The sequence below is a fragment of the Heteronotia binoei genome, chromosome 1, assembly GCF_032191835.1.
Source record: "Heteronotia binoei isolate CCM8104 ecotype False Entrance Well chromosome 1, APGP_CSIRO_Hbin_v1, whole genome shotgun sequence".
NCBI classification, from domain to species: Eukaryota; Metazoa; Chordata; class Lepidosauria; order Squamata; family Gekkonidae; genus Heteronotia; species Heteronotia binoei.
Window position 1 is genome coordinate 285,504,249 of NC_083223.1, and position 13,345 is coordinate 285,517,593.

At 59.9% G+C, this 13,345-nt stretch overlaps 1 protein-coding gene across 1 annotated transcript; it reads left to right on the plus strand.

Moving 5' to 3' along the window:
* The first annotated feature begins 1,426 nt into the window (after positions 1 to 1,426).
* Positions 1,427 to 11,394, plus strand: CRABP2 (cellular retinoic acid binding protein 2). Its single transcript, XM_060261471.1, has 4 exons — positions 1,427 to 1,512; positions 8,794 to 8,972; positions 9,306 to 9,422; positions 11,319 to 11,394. The coding sequence occupies exons 1-4, from the start codon at positions 1,443 to 1,445 to the stop codon at positions 11,367 to 11,369; spliced, it is 417 nt and encodes a 138-aa protein (XP_060117454.1). The 5' UTR covers positions 1,427 to 1,442; the 3' UTR covers positions 11,370 to 11,394.
* The last annotated feature ends 1,951 nt before the right edge of the window (positions 11,395 to 13,345 follow it).

Consider the following 13,345-nt stretch of genomic DNA (forward strand, 5'->3'; position numbering starts at 1 on the left):
GAAGGCCTCGGCCTCTCTGCCCTGTTGTTAGCCCTCCAGAGGAACTGGCTGGCCACTGTGTGAGACAGGAGGCTGGACTAGATGGACCCTCACTGGTCTGACCCAGCAGGGCTCTTCTGATGTTCTTCTCAGGGGAAGGCCTCGGCCTCTCTGCCCTGTTGTTAGCCCTCCAGAGGAACTGGCTGGCCCCTGTGTGAGACAGGAGGCTGGACTAGATGGACCCTCACTGGTCTGATCCAGCAGGGCTCTTCTGATGTTCTTCTCAGGGGAAGGCCTCGGCCTCTCTGCCCTGTTGTTGGCCCTCCAGAGGAACTGGCTGGCCACTGTGTGAGACAGGAGGCTGGGCTAGATGGACCCTTCGTGGTCTGACCCCGCAGGGCTCTTCTGAGGTTCATATGTTTTTAGGAAGCTGAAAACTGAAAAGTCCAGGAAGTCCTAAGGGCTGTAGCAGAACGGAACCCTGGGGCTTGCTGGTGGAGTATCTGCTGTGAACACAGAAGTTTGCTGGGTCAGTCCTCGGTAGTTCAAAGGCCCAGACCTCTGCCTGAGACCCTGGAGAGGCGGCTGCTGCCTGTCCAAGTAGAGGTCAGAGAGCCTGGTTGACCCTGATGGCATCTGAGTCAGTGGGGGGCAACAGCATGTTTTGGTGAGAGGGGCTGGGGCTCAGTGGCAGAGCATCCACTTTGTGTGCAGAAGGTCCCAGGTTCAAGGCCAGGCAGCATCTCCAGTGGCAAGGCCCAGGCCGGAAGGGACGTGGGAGGCCTGTCCACCTGGGAGGGGAGGGGAGCGGCTGCCAGTGGGACCTTGGTGGCCAGATGGCCTGGTTTAGTTCGAGGCGGCTTTCTGTGGGAGGGGGTTGTGGTGTTGTGTGGCAGGGATCCGTCTCCTCCTGGCGGCATTGTTTGTGTGACACCTTGGCGGAGACAATGGGCCGTTTCCCAGCCCTGGCAGGGGAGAGAGGTGGCTTTGTTCCTCCCTGGGCTGGCTGCTGGTGTCTGGTTGCAGCAGTTCATCTCCTGTAATCTGCGGTGAGAAAGCCAGGAGGAGGAGGAGGGATGCATAAGGGAAGCAAGGAAGTGGTCTGGAGAGGTGCTGGCAGGTCTTGCAGGCCCGGGGGGAGTGAGTGCCCCCTCCTCAGCTTCTCCCGGCAGGGGCTCCTTCTGCCCAGGCTGACCCCGGAGTGGAGCCATGGGATCGCTCTCCCCTCCCCCAGGGGTCCTCCTTCTCAGGGGGGCGGGGCTCAGGGGGGGGCGGGGCCTGGGGGAGTGGGGGGGGCGGCGGCCGGGCAGCCTGAGTGGCTGGCGGAGAAGCCGGTGCAGGCGGGGAGGAGCGGCGGCGCGATCCCCGAGGCAGGCGAGCCAGCCAGCCAGCCAGCCGGCGTCTCTCTCTCTCTCTCTCTGTCTGTCTGTCTCGGCGGCGGCGGCGGCGGCAGGAGGAGCGCGATGCCCAACTTCGGCGGCCACTGGAAGATGAGGAGCTCCGAGAACTTCGAGGAGCTGCTCAAGGCGCTCGGTGGGTGAGAGCGGGGGGGGGGGGGGGCGCCGCTGCTGGGCTCCTGCAGCAGGAGGGGAGGAGCGGGCGGGCCGGGGGGGGGGAGAGGCAGGCCGGGGGGTCGGCCCAGGGGAGAGGGCGGGGCTTCCTCCTCCCGGGCTGCCCGGGAGCTCTTCCTGGAGCCGCCGGTGTGCCTCCCGCCTCCTCCTCCTCCCGGGACTCCCCTCCTGCCGGCCCGCCCCGCAAGCCCTACAAGCCCTCCCGCCTCTCGAGGGGGGGATCCCGGGAGGGTCCGGGGAGGGGGGGAGAAGGCGGCCGGCGCAGGGGAGCGGGGTGCGGATCCTGCCCTTGGCCGGGCCGAGTCCACCTGCCGCCGCCCCCCCCCCCCGGGAAATGCCCTGGGAGGGAGGGAGGGTGGCCTGAGCATCCCCCGGGGAGGGTCCCACGGCAGAGCAGCCCCCCCCCCTCGCCGGACTCCGCCGCCCCCGCTCCTGCGCTCAGCCTCGTCGCCTGCGGGGGGGGGGGGCTCTGCAGGGCCCAGAAGACCCGAGGGCGGGGAGGGGAGAGGGAGGGGGGGCCGCTTCCCGGGCTCTGGCGTGGGGGGGGGCGGGGAGGGGCTCCTCTCTTCCGCGGGGGCGGACCCTGGTCCCAGCCCCTCTTGGGGGAGGCTGCCGCTGCCCCCCTGTGCGTGAGTGTCAGGAGGGGTCAGGGGCTTTTCGGGGGGGGCGGGGCAGCCAAGCGGAGCCCTTCTTCATTCGCTCCTGCGGCGGCCTCTGGCCTGACCTTTTGCCTGGGCGGGGGGGGGGTCAGCTGCGGGGGTGGCCCCCGGGCTCAGAGGACTCGACCCAGGCCCCGAGCGGGCGGGGGGAGACTGTCTGCAGGTTCAGGAGAGGGGGGGAGGGTGGCGCCTCCCAGCCCAGCCCGCCCCCTCGGGCAGCCCAGAGCAGGAGAGGGGCGACTCAGCCCCGGGCGGGGGGGTCTGGGCGTGGGGCAGCGGCTGCTGCGTGGCGGGGGCTGCCGCCCTCCTGGGGGGTGCTGCGGGGGCTGTGTCGGCAGAAGCGGGGGGAGAGCGGTCGGAGGGGCCAGAGCGCTGGAGGACCTCCCCCCCGCGGTGCGGGTCTCCCCTCTGCCTGCCCTAGAGCTTGCAGGGGGGCACCGGAGGGCCGTCCTTCCTTCCTTCCTTCCCTCCCTCCCCCCTCCCCCCGCGCACCTGAGGATGGCGGAGGCCAGCCTGCTGTCCTGGGGGGGTTGGGCCTTCAGGTTGCCCAAAGGAGACCCCCCCCCCCGCTCCTCTGCCACCTCCCTGCAGGGCAGGGGCTGTCTGGCCGGGGCGGGGGGCAGGCAGAGAGACGCAGACGCCCCAGGAGGCAGATCCCGGCTCCGGGTCTTCGGCTGGGCCGCCTGACAGGGTCTGCGGGGGCGGGGCCTTTGGGGGGGGGCTGCTGCTGCTCCTGGGGGGTCTGTCTGGGGGGAGCGGAGGAGCTCTGCCTTCATCCCTGCCCGAGAACAATGGAGGGGAGCGCGGGGGGGGGGGAGGAAGCGAAATCCCACCTCTGGGTTCTTGGCCAGAATTGCAGATCCCTCCTCCCCCACCCCCCCCCGCCGCCAGTGAAAGTTTGAGGAGGCCCCTTCCCCACCCCCACCCCAGGGAACAATGGAGCCTTCCCTCTTTGTGAGACCCCCCCCCCCCTTTCCCCCTTGGCTCTCCAGCCTCCCCTCCTTTGCTCCGGGAACACCCCAGAACTCTCTCCATCCTCCTCTCCCGCCATCACTCGCTCTCCGCCAAACAATAGACATTTCTGCTCCCCCCACCCCCTCCAAGCAGCAGCAGCTCTCCAGCAAACCCTCCCGCCCTGCAGCCCCCCCCCCACAGGGGCAAGGACCCCCTCCTGCCCTCAGGCTCCCCCCCCCCCCGTGTGCTCAGGTGAGAAGTCCCACCGGGGAGAGGGTCCCTCCCGCCTCCTGCCCTCCCATAAAGGGGGCTCATCTTCCCTGCTCCCACCCCCCTTCCCTTCCTCAGCAGCAGCAAATTCTTTCCAGGTTAGTGGGGGAGGGGTGTAAGAGACGCCAGGGCAATTATCACATACTTATATTTCAGCATGTTTAACCTCCCCCTTCCCCCATCTCTGGATTTTGGGGCAGAAGGTCTGGGATGCTGGGAGGGAGGGGGGAGGGGAAGGAGCCAAGCCTCCTTGGGCAGCTGGATTGGGGGCATCTTTGGAGAGGGAGCCTCCCCCCCCCCCCCATCCCGCCAGCACCACCCCTCTCTGGGTCAGGACACTTTGCAGAGCCAGAAGCCATGGGAGATGTTTGCAGAGCAAGCCCTTTCCAACTCGGTGGGTCTGGCTTGGCTGGGCAAGGCAAGGCAAGGGGGCTTGGGAGAGATCCCTCCCCCCCATCTCTGGGGCAGCAGAGGGTGACCAGCTGGCTAAGGACGGGAGCTTGTCATGGGCCCAGCCGGGGACACAACCCAGAGTGAGTTCTGGCCTTGGGCTGTCCGTGGGACGGTGGCTCAGTGGCAGAGCATCTGCTTCGTAAGCAGAAGGTCCCTGGTTCAACCCCCGGCATCGCCAACTAAAAAGGGTCCAGGCAAGGAGGCGTGGAAATACTGACTGACTTTAGGGAGGGATGGTGGCTCAATGGTAGAGCATCTGCTTGGTAAGCAGGAGGTCCCAGGTTCAATCCCCAGCATCTCCAACTAGAAACGGTCCAGGCAAATAGGTGTGAAAAACCTCAGCTGGAGACCCTGGAGAGCAGCTGCCAGTCTGAGCAGACAAGACTGACTTTGAGGGACAGATGGTGGCTCAGTGGTAGAGCATCTGCTTGGTAAGCAGAAGGTCCCTGGTTCAACCCCCGGCATCTCCAACTAAAAAGGGTCCAGGCAAGGAGGCGTGAAAATCCTCAGCTGGAGACCCTGGAGAGCCGCTGAGAAGACAATACTGACTTTAGGGACGGATGGTGGCTCAGTGGTAGAGCATCTGCTTGGTAAACAGGAGGTCTCAGGTTCAATCCCCAGCTCCGCTTGAGACCCTGGAGAGCTGCTGCCAGTCTGAGGAAACAAGACTGACTTGGATGGGTTTGATTCAGTAGAAGGCAGCTTCAGATGTTCAAAATAAAATAAAATCCATATTTGTCCTGGGAGGCTGCTGGGAGTAGGATGACTCTTCTCCCACCTGCCCAGACAGGTCCTGGAAGCCTCCTGCTTCCGCTTCTTTCGGGATGGAGAGGTGTCCGGGCACCTGCTTCTGGGGCAGTGGCTGCCAGACACTGGTCGAGGTTTCTCCACAGAGGAGGCTGGGCCTTCATGCCTGGGGAACAGGACAACTCCCCCCCCCCCCGCCCCGATTCTTCTCTGCAGTTCTCTCTGCAGTCCTCTCCTCCAGGATGAAAATGTGACATTCCAAGCCGCTGCTGCTGCTGCTGGAGGGTGGGGGGGTGTAGCCCCTGAGGACAAACTGCTGACTGGCGGATGGGTCAGGCTTTTGTGTGCTTACCAGCAGGCGGCCATTTTTCTACACGGGCCGTAACCTTGCCCCTCCCTGAAGGAATGAAGTGGAAATCTATGTTCACATCTTGTAACCCGTCTTCCCAGTGGAAACTTGGCAGCGTCTGAGCCACAGCGGGGCCCCGGCCTGGCCTGGGTAGCAGAGCCCCTCCCTGCCCCCCCGGGAGGGGGAGGGGGAGGAATGTTTGCACCCCTTTCTCCCTCCACCAGGGCGGGGCAGGGGGGAGGCTCCAGGCTCTCTGGTCAGCAGCCAGAAAGACTCCTCTGCAGGCTGAGTTTGTAAGGCCCCCCCACCCCCACCCCCCTGTTGTATGTGTTCCCTTAACCTGGCACTGCCACTGGGTTCCTGGGAGTCTCCCCGGCGATTTTGTCTGACCGGCAACTCTGTCTCTGATGGGGAGATTCAAGGAGCCCCTCCCCACTTGAGTGATCCCGTGGCCAATGAAGAAGAGAGGCTGCCCCCTCCCCTCGCTCTGTCTAAGGCTGCCTGGGCTCTCCAAGGTCTTGGGCAGAGACAGAGCCTCAGTGGGCCCTTTTGGCCCCTGAGTGACCCTTTAGAGTGTTGGACTGGAGGGGCCACTGGCCTGATCCAACAGGGCTCCTCTTATGTTCTTATGTGACACAGAGTGTTGGACTGGAGGGGGCACTGGCCTGATCCAACAGGGCTTCTCTTATGTTCTTATGTGACACAGAGTGTTGGACTGGAGGGGCCACTGGCCTGATCCAACAGGGCTCCTCTTATGTTCTTCTGTCTGGGGCAGTGATGCTCTGTATTCTTGGTGCTTGGGAGGGGGAACAGTGGGAGGGCTTCTAGTGTCCTGGCCCCACTGGTGGACCCCCTGATGGCACCTGGGTTTTGGCCACTGTGTGACACAGAGTGCTGGACTAGATGGGCCATTGGCCTGATCCAACATGGCTTCTCTAATGTTCTTCTGTCTGGGGCAGTGATGATCTGTATTCTTGGTGCTTGAGGGAGGGCACAGTGGGAGGGCTTCTGGTGTCCTGGCCCCATTGATGGACCTCCTGATGGCCCCTGGGTTTTGGACTCTGTGTGACACAGAGTGGTGGACTGGAGGGTCCACTGGCCTGATCCAACAGGGCTTCTCTTATGTTCTTATGTGACACAAAGTGTTGGACTGGAGGGGCCACTGGCCTGACCCAACATGGCTTCTCTTATGTTCTTATGTCTGGGGCAGTGATGCTCTGTATTCTTTGTGCTTGGGGGGGGCACAGTGAGAGGGCTTCTGGTGTCCTGGCCCCATTGATGGACCTCCTGATGGCCCCTGGGTTTTGGCCACTGTGTGACACAAAGTGTTGGACTGGCGGGGCCACTGGCCTGGTCCAACACGGCTTCTCTTCGGTTCTTATGAGCTGCTTCTGGGGGTGGAGCCCAGTTGGGGGCGTGGTTTCTGCCTGCTGAGTGAACTCCCCCCCCCCCCCGTAAGCTGCCTGGGATGGTGACCTCCATTGTTCAAGGGAGCCAGTTTTTCAGCTGGATCGTCTGTGACTGACAGGGAGTTCTTTTGTTGTCTGCCTGACAGTTAGTTGCACAAGGACACACTTGTGCCAAATTGGTGTCAGTGGGTTCTTTGGGAAGTGCTTCAGAGCAGCGGTTGAGCAACTTGCCCGCCAGACACGGAGAAGGCGGGTCCCGCCAAGGAGGGTGACAGCGTCAGCTCCGCTCCATCACCCCGCCCCCCCCAGCCTGCGCAGCCCCCCCCAGGCCCTGCCAGAAGTCTCCAGGAGAACCCCCTGCTGCCTCGTAGGGTTGCCAGCTCCAGGTTGGGCAATTCCTGGAGACTGGGGAGAGCAGGGACCCCAGGCACAGAGCCCACCCTCCGCGCTGCCATTTTTGCCAAGGGGCCTGAACCCCATCTCTGGAGATCTCCAGGCGCCTCCTGGAGGCTGGCAATTAGGAGGCGGGGCTGGGGGCCTTCCCACCTGCTGCACCCGGAGCTGCCACAGTTCCTGCTAGCTGCCTTTGCTTCCAGGCAAATGTGTGTGTGGGGGGGGTTGCAAGCAGGACAGGGGGAGCACCAGTGTGGTGTAGGGGCTGAGAGTGCCGGGCTTTGGGGGAACCAGGTTGGAATCCGCACTCATGTTGTGCCAGGCCGCTGCGTGATCTTGGGGCAGGCACACTCTCTCGGCCTCGCCTACCTCACAGGGTGGTTGTTCTGAGAAGGAAATGAGCTTAGCCACTTTGGGGCTCTCACTTTGGGGCTCACTTTGGGGGGGTAGAAACAGATTAAAGAGCTAAACGGGAACTGAATGATGCCAGGCTGAGAATGCAGCAAGACTCTAAAACCACCGGGCAGGCCGACCTCCATCTTGGTTTTCCTTGTCCCAAGATGGGAAGAAAAGGGCCCATTTCCCCCCTGGTGTCTATCCTGGCTTGAATGGGTGTGATTACTAAGAGCCAGCATGGTTTTCTCAAGAACAAGTCACGTCAGACTAACCTGATCTCTTTTTTTGAGAAAGTGACTACCTTGCTGGATCAGGGGAAGGCTGTAGACTACTTTATCTTGATTTCAGTAAGGCTTTTGATAAAGTTCCACATACTATCCTTGTTGACAAGTTAGTAAAATGTGGTTTGGATCCTGTTACTGTTAGGTGGATCTGTAACTGGTTGACAGATCACACCCAAAGAGTGCTTGCGAATGGTTCCTCATCCCCTTGGAGAGAAGTGACAAGTGGAGTGCCTCAAGGATCTGTCCTGGGACCTGTTTTGTTCAACATCTTTATCCGTGATTTGGATGAAGGAATAGAGGGAATCCTTATTAAATTTGCAGATGATACTAAATTGGGAGGGGTTGCAAACACAGAAGAAGACAGAAACAGGATACAGGATGACCTCGACAGGCTGGAAAACTGGGCTAAAACCAATAAAATGAATTTTAACAGGGATAAATGTAAAGTTCTGCATTTAGGTAGGAAAAATCCAATGCATGGTTATAGGATGGGGGAGACTTGTCTTAGCAGTAGTATGTGTGAAAAGGATCTAGGGGTCTTAGTGGATCATACACTGAACATGAGGCAACAGTGTGATGCAGTAGCTAAAAAGGCAAATGCAATTCTGGGCTGTATCAACAGAAGTATAGTGTCCAGATCATGTGATGTGACGGTATCGCTTTACTCTGGTAAGACCTCACCTGGAGTCTTGTGTTCAGTTTTGGGAACCACATTTTAAGAAGGATATAGATAAGCTGGAATGGGTTCAGAGGAGGGCAACAAAGATGGTGAGGGGTCTGGAGACGAAGTCCTATGAGAAAAGGGTGCAGGAGCTGGGGATGTTTAGCCTGGGGAGGAGGTGGCTGAGAGGTGATATGATCACCATCTTCAAGTACTTGAAGGGCTGTCCTAGAGAGGATGGTGTGGAATTGTTTTCTGTGGCCTGGAAGGTAGGACCAGAACCAGTGGGTTGAAATTAAATCAAAAGAGTTTCCGGCTCAACATTAGGAAGAACTTCCTGACTGTTAGAGCGGTTCCTCAGTGGAACAGGCTTCCTCCTGGGGAGGTGGTGGGCTCTCCTTCCTTGGAGGTTTTTAAGCAGAGGCTAGATGGCCATCTGACAGCAATGAGGATCCTTTGAATTTAGGGGGAGGTGTTTGTGTGTTTCCTGCATTCTGCAGGGGTTGGTGGGGGGGGCAGGCAGCACTGGCCGTCTGGGGAGGCTGTTCTGGACAGGACCACCCAAGGGTGACTTCACCTCTCCGGTGCCCCTGTTCCCTGCCTTTGGTGAGGCTGCCTCCCCCCCCGGTCCCTCCCTCCCTCCCTGAGAGGCCATCTCTCCTCTGCAGGGGTCAACGTGATGCTCCGCAAGATCGCGGTGGCTGCGGCCTCCAAGCCGGCCGTGGAGATCAAGCAGGAGGGGGAGCGGTTTTACATCAAGACCTCCACCACCGTGCGGACCACCGAGATCAGCTTCAAGGTGGGCGAAGAGTTTGAGGAGCAGACGGTGGACGGACGGCCCTGCAAGGTGAGGGCGAGGAGGGGGCGGGGGGGGGGGGAGCTGCACAGCTTCTGCCCAGACAAGCTTCCAGCCTGCATTTTGCCAGGGAGAAGGGGGAGGGCCTCCCATGACAGCCCCTGTGACCAGGCAGGCAGCCTCCCTCAAGATCTCCCGGGAGAATGCCGTGGCTCCAGACAACAGAGATCCCAGGCCTAAATCTCCAGGAATCTCCCAGCTTGGAGTTGGCAACCCTGGTGCTGGCACAGGCTCCCCCAGCCAGACCCTTCCCCACCTTCGGGGGGGGCAGCTCGGAGGCTCCTTTTCCTCAGAGATGGGCCTCCCTCCCTCCCTCCTCCGCAGAGCTTGGCCAGGTGGGAGAGCGACAACAAGATGGTGTGTGAGCAGCGGCTGCTGAAGGGAGAAGGGCCGAAGACAGGCTGGTCCCGAGAAATGACCAATGACGGGGAGCTCATCCTGGTAAGGGCCTCTCTCTGACCACAGCCAGCTGGGGGGCGTGGTGAAGTGTGCGGGCTCTTCTCTGGGACAACCGGGTTGGATTCCCCACTCCTCCTTCATGTACAGCTGCCGGAATGGCCTTGGGCCAGTTATCACTCTGTCAGAGGTGTTCTCTCAAGAGCAGCTTCTGTCATTGCTCTCTCAGCCCCACCTATCTCTGTCTGTGGTGGGGAGAGGAAGGGAGTGGAGATAGGAACATATGAAGCTGCCTTACACTGAGTCAGACCCTCAGTGCATCAATGTCAGTATTGTCTACTCAGACGGGCAGCAGCAGTCCGAGCTCTCCGCTCACGACCGGGGTTCAATCCCGGCAGAAGCTGGGTTCAGGTAGCTGACCCAAGGTTGACTCAGCCTTCCATCCTTCCGAGGTCGGTCAAAGGAGTCCCCAGCTTGCTGGGGGGGGGGGAAGTGTAGAGGACTGGGGAAGGCAAGGGAAAACCACCCCGTGAAAAGTCTGCCATGAAAACGTTGTGATGCGACGTCACCCCAGACTGATGCTTGCACAGGGGACTACCTTTACCTTTTAGCTTCTGCTTGCCAAGCAGATGCTCTACCCCTGAGCCACCGTCCCTCCCCTGCTCTGAGAATCCGAATGAAGGATGGGGGGGAAATCCAGTCTCTTCCTCCTCCTCTTCCTCCCCCAGCTGGGAGGTCTTGCACTCTGCCCCGGGCCCCCTCCCCTTCCTGGGCAGCCAGTGGTGGCACTGGGGCTAAGGCCGTGCACTCTAAACTGGAGAACGGGGAGGTTGGACTCCCAGCGGAGCTCTCTCAGCCCCACCAGCCACACAGGGGCTATGAGGGAGAGGAGAAACTGGGGCAGAGAAAGTGTGAGCACACCATTGTCTCTGGGCTTGCTTTCTTGGCCTTTGCAGAGAAATCAAGAATGGTCCAGAGGGTGGTCTCTGTGTGGAAGATGTCCTCCCCACCAGGGGATTGCGTGTCTCGTTGCAGGCATCTCTGACATGATCCCTTAATCAGGGTGACTTTCCTGCTGTTAACATCATAGAATCTTAGAGTTGGAAGGTACCTCCAAGGTCATCTAGTCCAACCCCCTGCAAAAGGCAGGAAACTCACAAACACCTCCCCCTAAATTCACAGGATCCTCATTGCTGTCAAATGGCCATCTAGCCTCTGTTCAAAAACCTTCAAGAAGGAGAGCCCACCCCCCACCTTCCTAGGAGGAAGCCTCTTCCACTGAGAAACCACTCAGTTCTTCCTGATGTTGAGCCGGAAACTCTTTTGATTTAATTTCAACCCACTGGTTCTGGTCCAGCCTTCTGGGGCCACAGAAAACAATTCCACACCATCCTCTCTATGACAGCCCTTCAAGTCCTTGAAGAAGGTGATCCTATCACCTCTCAGTTACCTCCTCTCCAGGCTAAACATCCCCAGCTCCTTCAGCCTTTCCTCATAGGACTTTGTCTCCAGACCCTCACCATCTTCATCGTCCTCCTCTCGACCCATTCCGGCTTGTCTAGATCCTTCTGGAAATTGTGGTGCCCAGAACTGAACACAATACTTTCTTTTTCTTGATGAAGGTCCTGAAATTCTTCTGTTGTTGCCTCTGGCTCTGGGATTCAGAGGATTAGTGCCCCTGACTGTGGAGGTTCCCCTCACCCCCCGTGGCTAGTGGTCACGGGTAGACTTTGAAATCAGCTTATTCCTTTGGCCATCACTACATCCTCTGACATAGAAATATTAGGAACTTCATAAGCAAAAGAAATGCATTAATAGCAGGAAGGTCAAGGGACATGGTGTTGATGGGGGTGGGGGTGGGGGCCTTTTGGGGGGGGCTTCCATGAAGGCAGCAACCAGGAGCCCCCTAACTCTTGCCCCTTTTCTCTCCCCCCCCCCCAGACGATGACTGCGGATGATGTTGTCTGCACCAGGATCTACACCCGGGAGTGAAACCTGCTTTTTTTGGGGGGGGGGGGAGAATTGAAATGGGGATCCCAGGAAAACTGAGGAACATGACCGGTGGGGGTGGGGTGCAAGCGGGACCCCCTGGGGGCTGGTCCCAGCCTCTCCATGACTACTTGAGAAAGCCCCGGACCCCTGACCCAAATCTCTCTCGTGGAGCATGAATGACACTGGGGGGTCCGGGGCTGGAAGACCCCTGCCCAAACTGCCTCCCCCCTGGCCATTGGGGGCAGGGCCTGCCAGCATCAGACAGAGGCTCCCCTTGTCTGGGGTCAGCTGTGCCCACAGAACAGGCCTCCTTTCTCAGCAGTCCTTGGCCTGGAATGTGGGTGGGGGGTGGGGGTCTTCTCATCCCCTTCAAGTGAATAAATCGGCTGCAGCCAGCTTCTTTACATTTTGTGAAACACCACCTTGGTCTCCCCCCCCCCTCCAAGAACAGCTTGGGTTTTGGCTTTTGCCAAAGGGATGGAGGTTTCTGGGTGTTTCACACTTCTAGTTCTTGTGGTTTAGCTGAGAGACATCCGACCCCCCCCCCCACACCCGCCAGCTCTTGAGACTTTGTATGCCTTTGCTCCCTTGTCTCTCACAGTAGTTAAGACATGTTTAGACATATTTATTGCTACTCCTGTATGAAAAGATGACCCCCCCCAGGTGCCTGTTTGGGCAATGCAGGACCTTTATTTAGAACTCCCCCCCCCGCGCCCTCTCCCTCGCTAATAAAAGCCTTGCTCCTCCACCCCCAGCTCTGCTCCTGCAGCTCTTTGGTCGCCCGCCTCTTCCTGCCACACCGGCCTGCCTCTCTCTGCTTCTCTGCCTTGCCAGGGGGTGCCATGGGGGAGGGGGGCAAGAGGGCAGCCCCTAGAGAAGCACTCTCTGCTCAGGCAGGCCACAAACCCAACAACAGCCACTCCTCACCTGCTTGGCATGCTGCTGGCACCTTTCTGGGCTTGCTTGCGCTGACGCCCCCCCCCCCTCCCTGTGAACTCTTGCGTGTGGGACAGCATGGTGCTGAGGCGGGGGCAGGGTAGGGGCTTGGTCACCATGGAGCCAGCTTGCCTGCCTGCCCCACCCCCCTCAGGCTGGCCTCAGGTCAAGGGAGCCAAAGAGCTGGACGCTGGGGATGGAGGGCTGCCTTTTGTCTGCCCTGCCAGGGCAGAGAAAATGATGGAGCTGATGCCCTTTTAATGGGGTGGGGAACAAGAGGGAGGGGACTGCTGGGGCCTCCCTGGACTCCCACACATCTCCCTCCCCCCTGCAGGGAGGCTTTGTTATGGGGCCCACCCCCCCAACCACTCAAAGGCACTGGCTATTCAGGGGGCTAGCCAAGGAAATAATGGGCTCCATTTGTCATCCAGCAACCCCCCTCCAGCCGGCTGGCCTGTGCTCCCGCAGCCCCCCCCCCCACACAAAAGGCCTCCAGCAATCCTGGCTTCTACCAGCAGGAATTAAATCAACTGCAGGACCAATGGAGCCTTTTGTTTCCAAGGAGTTCTCCTGTCCTTAGAAAGGGCTTTAAAAGGAGACCAGACAAACGGATTTTTAAAACCATCATGCAAAGACAAAATGGAACCCCTATGCTCACAGGAAGGACACCAAAGAACATGCGCTCTGTTGGATCAAGCCAGGGAAGGGGCCATCTAGTCCAGCCTCCTGTCCCACACAGTGGCCAGCCAGTTCCTCTGGAGGGCCAGCAACAGGGCAGAGAGGCCGAGGCCTTCCCCTGAGAAGAGCATCAGAAGAGCCCTGCTGGGTTAGACCAGGGAGGGTCCATCTAGTCCAGCCTCCTATCTCACACAGTGGCTTACCAGTTCCTCTGGAGGGCCAGCAACAGGCAGAGAGGCTGAGGCCTTCCCCTGAGAAGAACATCAGAAGAGCCCTGCTGGGTCAGACCAGGGAGGGTCCATCTAGTCCAGCCTCCTGTCTCACACAGTGGCTTACCAGTTCCTCTGGAGGGCCAACAACAG

Coding starts and splice junctions, on each gene's coding strand:
- CRABP2 (XM_060261471.1), top strand. CDS start 1,443: ATGCCCAACTTCGGCGGCCACTGGAAGATGAGGAGCTCCGAGAACTTC. Junction 1,513..8,793: donor GGAGCTGCTCAAGGCGCTCG/GTGGGTGAGAGC, acceptor TCTCCTCTGCAG/GGGTCAACGTGATGCTCCGC. Junction 8,973..9,305: donor TGGACGGACGGCCCTGCAAG/GTGAGGGCGAGG, acceptor CCTCCTCCGCAG/AGCTTGGCCAGGTGGGAGAG.